The 12,007-nt window shown below is 41.9% G+C and overlaps 1 protein-coding gene across 2 annotated transcripts in view; it reads right to left on the bottom strand.

Moving 5' to 3' along the window:
• Positions 1-12,007, bottom strand: part of LOC136862976 (uncharacterized) — a 176,540-nt gene that overhangs the window by 59,190 nt on the left and 105,343 nt on the right. For both annotated transcript variants that reach the window (XM_068225829.1, XM_067139273.2), the window contains one exon: positions 9,378-9,462. In XM_068225829.1, the coding sequence (XP_068081930.1) occupies positions 9,378-9,462 (85 nt within the window). The remainder of the gene's footprint in view (positions 1-9,377; positions 9,463-12,007) is intronic.

The following is a 12,007-nucleotide window of genomic DNA, read 5'->3' as shown; positions in this document are numbered from 1 at the left end:
GGACAACTCAAATTCCGGACAGCGGACATCGCCATTTGTCCCGTCCACTTGACTTAAGCGGACACTTTACACGTTCCAGGACAATTTATTACGCCGCACCGCATGTCATCCTTTCTTTTAAAACCTTCTTCAGACATAAGGAAATCCCTTTTGAATGTTTGTACTATTTCGAGTGCGAGTGGAGAGAGTGTACATCGGAATGCAGTTCTATCTAGTGGTGTATAGGCGTATTCCGAGAATTCTAATTGCCCAGAAATGCTGCCAGAGACAGTTGGCTCACAAGTTACCTGGGGATTTTCGTCCCTTCTTGCATCATCCTATTCATACCTCGGATCGTCGCTGATAAGGTCGAGCTCAGGTAGTCAACTTGAGAAGGAAAAGACAGTACAGGCGCTAATTAGTGAGAAAGAAATACTGTAGCAGTTCAGTTGTCTTTTAAACATGAGTAACAAGGGACGATCATGTTTAGATTTCGAGGTAAGAAGAAATGTAATGTAATTATAGAAAGTGACAAGGGACTATGGTTCATGTTTGTGGGTTACTGTAGTCACGTCCTAGTTCATGAACCATGGGCAACGGCTGAGTGGCCTAGTAAGTGGTCCTGAAAGTAGGGATACCAGTTGCTATAGAATGGGAGTGGGCATCTCGGACATATTCTGAGTCGTGGCCCTCCATGTGCTCAGGCGGCTAGGACTATACAATTCACCGGTGGTCCATAACCCGTTAGAGGAGAGATCCTCACTTGGACTATGTGCAAGTAGGGTAGCATCCTGCTTCATGAATTTACCGAGCTCAGAACATTTTAAGTAAGCCTCGGACCTATGGGAGTAATGGAGTCCCACTCCCATTTGACAGGCGAGGGACTCCTTGGAAACAACTTGGCGAACGAAATGGAATTCGATGGGGAGCTATCAATATTAATGGGGCTTATGGAAGAAAGAAAGAACTGGCTGAGTCAGCAAAGAGGATGCATCTGGATGTGCTAGGAGTAAGTGATATTTGCGTAAGGGGAGATAATGAGGAAGAGGTAGAGATTATAAAGTGTACTTGACGGGTGTTAGAAAGGGAAGGGCAGAGTCTGGGGTAGGGCTCTTTATCAGGAATACCATTGCACGCAATATAATTTCTGTTAGGCACGTAAATGAGCGAATGATGCGGGTAGATTTGTCAGTTGGAGGAATTAGGACTAGAATTGTGTCCGTGTATTCACCATGTGAGGGTGCAGATGAGGATGTTCACAAGTTTTAAAGCATTGAGTGACATCGTGGTCAGGGACAACAGCAAGGATAGAATAGTGTTAATGGGCGATTTCAATGCGAGAGTTGGGAATAGAACTGAAGGATACAAAAGGGTGATTGGTAAATGTGGGGAAGATATGGAAGCTAATGGGAATGGGAAGCGTTTGCTGGACTTCAGTGCTAGTATGGGTTTAGCTGTTACAAATACATTCTTCAAGCATAAGGCTATTCACCGCTACACATGGGAGGCTAGGGGTACCAGATCCATAATAGACTATATCTTAACAGAATTCGAATTCAGGAAATCTGTAAGGAATGTACGAGTTTTCCGGGGATTTTTCGATGATACAGACCACTATCTGATCTGTAGTGAACTAAGTATCTCTAGGCCTAGGGTAGAGAAAGTGAAATCTGTCTGCAAACGAATAAGGGTAGAAAATCTCCAGGACGAGGAAATTAGAAGTACATGGATATGATTAGTGAAAAGTTTCGAACAGTAGACAGTAAGCAGATTCAGGATATAGAAAGTGAATGGATGGCATACAGGGATGCTGTAGTAGAAACAGCAAGGGAATGCCTAGGAACAACTGTGTGTAAAGATGGGAGAAGGCAAACATCTTGGTGGAATGATGAAGTGAGAGCAGCCTGTAAACGTAAAAAGAAGGCTTATCAGAACTGGCTCCAAACAAGGGCCGAGGCAGACAGGGATTTGTACGTAGATGAAAGAAACAGAGCGAAACAAATAGTTGTTGAATCCAAAAAGAAGTCTTGGGAAGATTTTGGTAATAACCTGGAAAGGCTAGGTCAAGCAGCAGGGAAACCTTTCTGGACAGTAATAAAGAATCTTAGGAAGGGAGGGAAAAAGGAAATGAACAGTGTTTTGAGTAATTCAGGTGAACTTGTAATAGATCCCAGGGAATCACTGGAGAGGTGGAGGGAATATTTTGATCATCATCTCAATGTAAAAGGAAATCATCCTGGTGGTGTTGCAAACAGCCAAGCTCATGGGGAGGAGGAAAATGATGTTGGTGAAATTATGCTTGAGGAAGTGGAAAGGATGGTAAGAAAACTCCATCATCATAAGGCAGCAGGAATAGATGAAATTAGACCTGAAATGGTGAAGTATAGTGGGAAGGCAGGGATGAAATGGCTTCATAGAGTAGTAAAATTAGCATGGAGTGTTGGTAAGGTACCTTCAGATTGGACAAAAGCAGTAATTGCACCTATCTATAAGCAAGGGAACAGGAAGGATTGCAACAATTATCGAGGTATCTCATTGATTAGTATACCAGGCAAAGTATTCACTGGCATCTTGGAAGGGAGGGTGCGATCAATCGTTGAGAGGAAGTTGGATGAAAACCAGTGTGGTTTCAGACCACAGTGAGGCTGTCAGGATCAGATTTTCAGTATGCGCCAGGTAATTGAAAAATGCTACGAGAGGAATAGGCAGTTGTGTTTATGTTTCGTAGATCTAGAGAAAGCATACGACAGGGTACCGAGGGAAAAGATGTTCACTATACTGGGGGACTATGGAATTAAAGGTAGATTATTAAAATCAATCAAAGGTATTTATGTTGACAATTGGGCTTCAGTGAGAATTGATGGTAGAATGAGTTCTTGGTTCAGGGTACTTACAGGGGTTAGACAAGGCTGTAATCTTTCACCTTTGCTGTTCATAGTTTACATGGATCATCTGCTGAAAGGTATAAAATGGCAGGGAGGGATTCAGTTAGGTGGAAATGTAGTAAGCAGTTTGGCCTATGCTGACGACTTGGTCTTAATGGCAGACTGTGCCGAAAGCCTGCAGTCTAATATCTTGGAACTTGAAAATAGGTGCAATGAGTATGGTATGAAAATTAGCCTCTCGAAGACTAAATTGATGTCAGTAGGTAAGAAATTCAACAGAATTGAATGTCAGATTGGTGATACAAAGCTAGAACAGGTCGATAATTTCAAGTATTTAGGTTGTGTGTTCTCCCAGGATGGTAATATAGTAAGTGAGATTGAATCAAGGTGTAGTAAAGCTAATGCAGTGAGCTCGCAGTTGCGATCAGCAGTATTCTGTAAGAAGGAAGTCAGCTCCCAGACGAAACCATCTTTACATCGGTCTGTTTTCAGACCAACATTGCTTTACGGGAGTGAAAGCTGGGTGGACTCAGGATATCTTATTCATAAATTAGAAGTAACAGACATGAAAGTAGCGAGAATGATTGCTGGTACAAGCAGGTGGGAACAATGGCAGGAGGGTACTAGGAATGAGGAGATGAAGGCTAATTTAGGAATGAACTCGATGGATGAAGCTGTACGCATAACCGGCTTCGGTGGTGGGGTCATGTGAGGCGAATGAAGGAGGATAGGTTACCTAGGAGAATAATGGACTCTGCTATTGAGGGTAAGAGAAGTAGAGGTAGACCAAGACGACGATGGTTAGACTCAGTTTCTAACGATTTAAAGATAAGAGGTATGGAACTAAATGAGGCCACAACACTAGTTGCAAATCGAGGATTGTGGCGACGTTTAGTAAATTCTCAGAGGCTTGCAGACTGAACGCTGAAAGGCATAACAGTCTATAATGATAATGTATGTATGTATGTATGTATGTTGCAATTTGCATGTAATATCTTTTCCATTTATGAATTAAGGCTGAAGTTGATCTAATAAATTGGGTTAAAACTAGTTCCAATATGTAACAAATAATATCAAAATCAACATGTAATAAGTAATATCAAAATAACTGTATTGAAGAGGTGGACCTTACCAACCTTGTTGATAGTATGACATTTACAGAATGATGGGAGTTCCTGTTCATGTGATACGACACACGAAGCAATCTCACTGCTTCGAAACAGTGAAGCGTTGTTGTGTCGAGGCATCAAGACACCTGATTGCTCCACCTCAGTGTTTCAAAGCATATACACACTAGCCAACTCTACAAGGCTTGGCAATGAGGCCTATATAATACAATACCTGTTCCTGGTTTGTGTGTTCACCTCCTGTTGTAACGTGCGTGTTCTTTGTATGTGTGCTCGTTTTACGGGTTCATTCAGGGTACCCAATATGAATTAACGGTGGAGCTCACGATTCCTGCCGTCTCCTATCCCAGATTAGGGAGAAGTATCAGAAGTATCAGTTTGCATACAACTCACATTGCAACAGGCAAGGGGACCACCCAAATACGGTATATTTTAAAACTTGCACACTTCACCACTCCTTTCTGCCAGTGCTAAGACTGTAAATTATAAACAGTTGCATCCTTGACGTGGCTGACTACAAACAACTGTGTATTTGGTAAGAATGAGTACTGTACGATTGAAAAAATGAAACTTTGTATCCCTACTTGGTAGTTATTAAAGCACAGGAAACATATTGTACCTTCTTTCACGAGTCCCTTAATGTTATTCATCACTTGGGTGAACACCACCTACTGTCTTCAACTTGTGGGCCAACCTGCGCGCACCCACACACCACACTCACTCATACTAATGTCCAAATTCTGTATATAGATGACTGCCTCAAGAGTTGCGTCGATAAAGTCCACAATTCTTTCAGTGTAAGCCCTCAATAGACATTTAAATACCGTATTTGCTCGCGTATTAGACCCCTTTTCCCCCCACTTTTACAGCCAAAAAAGGTAAAGGGGGGTCCAATATGCGATAACCTCAAATTCTGTGCAGTGAACACTGACTTCTAGGCTATAAGGAGTTATAAATTGTACATGTAAACACTCCACACTGTTCTATAACAAACCTATGAATGTATTTGAGTTATACTAGCTATTTTTGTTGGAAGGCAGTATTTCTAATGTAAAAAGTCAATAAATGGTGAACACGACATTTAGGCCTACATATGAAGTAAATATAATACGTTTTAATTACTCGTATCATGTCATTCAGTTCATCTCTCTTCCTTTTTTTTTTTTTTTTTTTTTTGCCCACATCGCACCGACACAGATAGGTCTTATGGTGACGATGGGAGAGGAAAGGCCTAGAAATGAGAAGGAAGCAGCTGTGGCCTTAATTAAGGTAGAGCCCTAGCATTTGCCTGGTGTGAAAATGGGAAACTATGGAAAACCAGCTTCAGGGCTGCCGACAGTGAGGTGCAAGTTCACAGCTGCGCGCCCCTATCCGCACGGCCAACTGGCCCGCTCATTTCATCTCATTAATTCCTCTGATGAGGCCAACTTCAGGATAATGCACGGATAATGCTGATGGGCTCAAGAGCTTTAACAATATTTGCTCCTTTATCAGTCAAGAAGCCTACTTTCTTCACATGTTCAGAATATATCCCCAGCTCCGACAGCTTCTCTTCAGTCTTCTCCCATCTGTGTGAACCTGTTTTTGCCATGTCAGGAAATTTAGTAGCAACAAAGATACAATTTTTAAGCTTCCAGTCTTCATCAGTACAGTGAATGGTAATAATGAGGTACCGGTAATGTATTTTCTTATACGAATTCCATCAAATATTTGCTGTACATGTTTAAGCACCATTTTCTGCAGGTCAATTTCAGACAACATTTCGTATCTTGGTGGCCTGCACTTTAATGATTAGTGAAATTGTTGTAGGGTGGGGCAGATTATTAGCAAAGTTTATTCATCTTAGAACAACAGTTTGTAAAAATAAGAAAAAGTGCACATCATGGTGGAATGATGTAGCCACAGTAGCATGAAAAACAAAAGAGTATATACTGTATATTGTTAAAAATAAAACTCTGTCTGTTTTATTACTTTATTTCAGGATGACCCAATAAATGCGCACCCCCCCCCCACACACACACAATACTAATAAACCATGAATGGCCACACTTACTAATTGCTGTCTATTTACAAGTCTCTCCTCCTTACGGCACAGCAGGTGGTCCAGCCCGTTGCCATTACCTGGGTATGGCCAATCCTTACTTTCACTTCCCCAAGTCTGATATAGCAGCTATGTGTAGACCAATGGAGTTGAATACAGGGCTACGGGCTACACAACACACGTTAACTATGCCTTGGTTCAACTCCAGAGACAGTCTCATAATTCACAGTCACATGCAGTAAACAAATACACAGCAACAGCTCCACAGTATTCAACAGCAGGACGATACTCACAACAGTGAATATTAACACAGGTCCATTTACCCTATCACTCAAAACGGTAGCAGCTTCCCATGCTGACTCATGGTGATCCTCAGTTCACAGAAATACACAAACACACAGTACTCTAAGGCAGTACACAGTCTTGTGTCTCATCGTCTTCAGCCTGGCTACTCGCTGGACACTGCAGCGCAACCACGACAACAGCTCCTTATTCCGACCTCGGTGGGACACTAGGGACAGCCAACACCTCTGTCGCCCTCAGCCCAACTACCAATCTCCAACACACTGACTCCACCGTGGAGTCGTACACTGACTGTCCGCAGCTAGACTCCATTTTTAAAGCTCGGGTGATGTGAACCAGAATATTCATGACGTGGCTAGAGGCAGAACATTCTCATGGAATCTCCAAGAAACTCACAGGTAAGCCAGTCGACGAGAACAATACACGAAAATGACAGCCATGCCCTCCAGCCCAGTTGGGAGCTTCCCCGTCAGTGATTCACTGGTCCCTTCCAGGAAGTACCAAAGAGGGCTACCACAGGTCTGGCACATAATATAAAAATAAATAAATCCAGTGAAGGAGCATTTAGAAAAAATTAATAGAATCAAACAACTGCAGTCTAAAAGAAAAATTGTGGGAGAATTTTGGAACGAAAAATGGAATGTTAGATCAGATGGTACAGAAACTGTTCAGCACTATAATAAAGAATCTGAGAGAAAAAAAAAAAAAATATATATATTGAAGAATAATCTCTGCAACATTGAGTTAACTGATTGCAGCTCTATTACTGATAGAAGGAATATTTAAAAAATAAACAGCTCAATGTAAAGAAAAAATATTCTGGTTACTATTCAGACCACAGTATTTAGGGGAAAAAGAATGAAGATGGAAATAAAATCAGGAGGAGGAAATGAAGACTCAAGGTAATACTTCTACAAATATCCAAGGCAAAGTGTTTACAGATATAATGGAAAAGAGTACAGTCATTGGTAGAGAATCACTGGCACACAGCAACACCACTTCACTTGACAGGTATTGCATTGTGTTGGCTATTTTGCACTTGTGAGAACTTCAACCTTGCTGTACTATTAAACAAAGGATGACATCTTTTGTTCTTCATGAACATCCTCAGATTCTATAGAATCATGCACACATATGTACAATATTGTTTACATTGAATAAACTAGTCAATTGGTGATGTTATGAATGAAGAATGAATGTACACTGACTGACAGTGACAATGCAACACCAAGGAGGAGTGGTTCGAAAGGGATGAAAGTTGGGGAAAAAACAGAGACGGCACGGATGAATAATTGATGTTTATTTCAAACCGATATGCAGGTTACACAATGCGCATGGCATCGACTCAGTAGGATGTAGGACCACCGCGAGCGCCGATGCACGCAGAAACACGTCGAGGTACAGAGTCAATAAGAGTGCGGATGGTGTCCTGAGGGATGGTTCTCCATTCTCTGTCAACCATTTGCCACAGTTGGTCGTCCGTACGAGGCTGAGGCAGAGTTTGCAAACGGCGTCCAATGAGATCCCACACGTGTTCGATTGGTGAGAGATCCGGAGAGTACGCTGGCCACGGAAGCATCTGTACACCTCGTAGAGCCTGTTGAGAAATGCGAGCAGTGTGTGGGCGGGCATTATCCTGCTGAAACAGAGCATTGGGCAGCCCCTGAAGGTACGGGAGTGCCACCGGCCGCAGCACATGCTGCACGTAGCGGTGGGCATTTAACGTGCCTTGAATACGCACTAGAGGTGATGTGGAATCATACGCAATAGCGCCCCAAACCATGATGCCGCGTTGTCTAGCGGTAGGCCGCTCCACAGTTACTGCCGGATTTGACCTTTCTCCACGCCGACGCCACACTCGTCTGCGGTGACTATCACTGACAGAACAGAAGCGTGACTCATCGGAGAACACGACGTTCCGCCATTCCCTCATCCAAGTCGCTCTAGCCCGGCACCATGCCAGGCGTGCACATCTATGCTGTGGAGTCAATGGTAGTCTTCTGAGCGGACGCCGGGAGTGCAGGCCTCCTTCAACCAATCGACGGGAAATTGTTCTGGTCGATATTGGAACAGCCAGGGTGTCTTGCACATGCTAAAGAATGGCGGTTGACGTGGCGTGCGGGGCTGCCACCGCTTGGCGGCGGATGCGCCGATCCTCGCGTGCTGACGTCACTCGGGCTGCGCCTGGACCCCTCGCACGTGCCACATGTCCCTGCGCCAACCATCTTCGCCACAGGCGCTGCACCGTGGACACATCCCTATGGGTATCGGCTGCGATTTGACGAAGCGACCAACCTGCCCTTCTCAGCCCGATCACCATACCCCTCGTAAAGTCGTCTGTCTGCTGGAAATGCCTCCGTTGACGGCGGCCTGGCATTCTTAGCTATACACGTGTCCTGTGACACACGACAACACGTTCTACAATGACTGTCGGCTGAGAAATCACGGTACGAAGTGGGCCATTCGCCAATGCCGTGTACCATTTATCGTTCGCTACGTGCGCAGCACAGCGGCGCATTTCACATCATGAGCATACCTCAGTGACGTCAGTCTACCCTGCAAATGGCATAAAGGTCTGACCACTCCTTCTTGGTGTTGCATTTGCTCTGTCAGTCAGTGTATTAGTCCTCTACTGTCACTTTAGTAAATTATGGCCATTTTTCTGTACTGTTCTTAGCTGCCATCGCCTGTTATCTTCAGCTGAAGGGTTTTTTTTACAGATATGTTATAGTGTTATGTATCATTTTTTGAACTAGTGTGTTCAACAGACTAAAATGCTTTTAAGTTATATTAACCCTCAGGGTATTTAATGATGTAGAGAAGAAAACTTAACAAAGAAATTAAAAAATCCACCATAAGGTAACTCACTTTCCCACAAAAAAGAAAAACAAAGACATGAATTTAAAAAATGATAAAGATCATTTCTGCCTAATAGCTTTATGAGATCAAGAGGTGAGAAGTTAGATACAGAACTGGCTATCCCCAATGATTCTGTATTTATAGGGTAATGGGTTTAAAATGGGAATGCTATATTGTACTTACCATTCAAAACACTGATGATACGCTCATTAGACATTCCCAGCAACTCCCTCAGAGCAAGCTCCTTCACTCTGGTAATGGATTCATTCTAAAATAAACAGATCATCATCTAAGATACATTGGGTAGTGTTCTCAGTGCATAAGCATACATTCTCATCTGTGGCTAAACAGAAGTAAGTTAACTTTTATAAATAAATATTGTGAAGTGGAGAAAATCAGTTAAGCCAGCAACTGTTCATCTAACTGAAATATATATTTTTTTAAAAGCAGAAAGCAATTGTTGACATGTTGACCTCGTTCAGAATTTCCTCAAATCCAAATTTATGTGACCTATCAGCTGCCTTTCACTATCCACAGCATACACTGAGCATAGTTTGCAATATAATTTACCGTAAAACCTGTCGTAGGCTGATGTTCTGCTGTAAACACATAACAGGATAATCTGTGACAGTGGCAGGAAGTTACTAATGCTCAAAAGTGGTGCAGTCAAGACTAACAAGGAACATTCGCACAGTGCCTGACAGGTATTTATCTCATCTTTTGCAAATAGGCATAAATGATCCACCAGATGGTGGTAACACAAGTTTTAGCTTGCCATACCAACTAATTCGCAGCAGATGAAAGTTAGAGGTAATCCGTGCGTGCAGCAGCACTCTTTAGAACGATATTTTCTCTGCACCCAAAGTAGATGTTTTAAGTTTTTGAGACTGTGACCTGTAATTTGTTCATTCTAGAGATTGTGCACTTGTGTTTGTGATGATAAATTATGCAGATAAGGTTCAAAAGGTTTTACACCAGACTGAATTACTGTCCTTATCAGATGAAGTATATTAAGATGAAAGAGAAACTGCAAACACTATTTTAGGTGTGAGCATGAAACATAAAGATGCCACTATCACTAAAATCCTGGAGGATGAAAAATGCAAAAGGATGCAAATGTCTTATAAGGAAACAATTGATGTCCAGCCTGTTTATGAGCCTCTGATTGATGATGTAGCTGAAGACATGACATAACTGAAGACTACGTTCTTTTCGATTATGTCAAGAAGGTAACAGAAGCTAAAAACAAAAATTATAGTCACTGAAAATCATGCATCAATTCCTGAGGGTCAAGAACAGCAGCTATCTCATCAGAGACGTTATGAACACCGAACATAAGAAACTCAAGTTCATATCTGACCACATGCGGTCTAAGGCCCGTATTCACCAACACGAGTAAAAGCTTTCATCTTAGTTTAATGCTACGTAAACCGAGATAAGAGTTAATATTGTATTCACCACCACCATCTCGGATAATGGGTATTATCTCGGTTTAAAATTTTACCAGAGATTGGTTGGCTGGTAAAATGGGAAATCTCGTAGACGGCTGAAATATCCAACTGCTACAGAAAATCACAGCGACGAGTAATATGATCAAGATTATGCAATTAATAAATGTTCTGGGTGGATAAAAGTATGTGCGACATATTTCGAGGACTACGAAGACACTGATTTGACAAGTTTTAGGTTATCTAAAGCTTCAACACTGTCAAGTGTTATTCATGATCGAACATAACCTAGAATTCCCAACTCATAGGTAGGCCTAAAATGAATTCTTGATTATATTTTGTACGGTACACGACTGGATGACTTTTAAATGAAAAAAAATAAATAACACTGCCTTATATTTTGAGTGACATATACAATGTTTAGGCTATAATTTTTCTTATTCTGTATATTGTTAATGCTTTCTGCCACCAAATTCAATAACATTTCACTCTCTTGGAAATATATTAGGCTTGCTTCTTCGTTTCTGCTCAATAGCCAACATAATTTATGCAAATTATTTGCAAACCCCAAATGAAATCCAAAACTTGTTTACTTTTTAATAGTGGCGGCAGCACATGGTCACTTGTTTTCCGTGCGTCAGTATGAAAAATTTACGGTTCAAATTCAGACAGACAAAAAGTTAGGTAAACCGAGATAATAAATTCTGTGATGAATACGGAAGTGAGCGTCATCCAAGATAATGACATTATCCGAGTTTTGGGAATCTAAGATAACAGCAAAAGTAACTGATGTTGGTGAATACGGGCAAAACTGTCAAGGGGCAAGGGCTTATCTAATGGCTGTACATGATAGTGATAAAGCGGTGGCCATGCATGAAATCTAGAGTGCTTGGATTGACTGATCCAAAATATGGACTGACCAGGGTATGAAATTTCAAGGCAGTTCACACAAGATTGTTAGTAGCAAATTTACACTTTGTAACTTACAAAAGTGCTCTATCACAAGAAGAAATTGAGAATTGAGAAACTTCATGTGGTACTGAAATCACTGACCATATCATTCCTAATTTATGATGATGCGCTATCACCTGCTGACGAGTATGATTGTCTCCTTCAAAATTCAGTTTCTGTGGGATCTTAGATGGCTGTAGAGGCCAATCTTGGAACAGCAGATTCTACCGCATTGTTGACATATATTAGGTCTGGTGAGTGCTGGCTGTGTAGTGCAGTTTTTCTACAGAAGTTCCCATTGTTTTCTAGTGTTGCGTTTGTTTCTATTTTCCGACGTTGTTGCTCGAAGTGCTGAGTTCCTTCCAAGACATTTGGCGCCATACTGGACGATCAAGTACAGTAGTTACCCAGTTT

The sequence above is a fragment of the Anabrus simplex genome, chromosome 2 (assembly GCF_040414725.1).
Source record: "Anabrus simplex isolate iqAnaSimp1 chromosome 2, ASM4041472v1, whole genome shotgun sequence".
NCBI classification, from domain to species: domain Eukaryota; kingdom Metazoa; phylum Arthropoda; class Insecta; order Orthoptera; family Tettigoniidae; genus Anabrus; species Anabrus simplex.
Note: the sequence above shows the minus strand (reverse complement) of the source record. Positions and strands in the feature narration are given on the sequence as shown.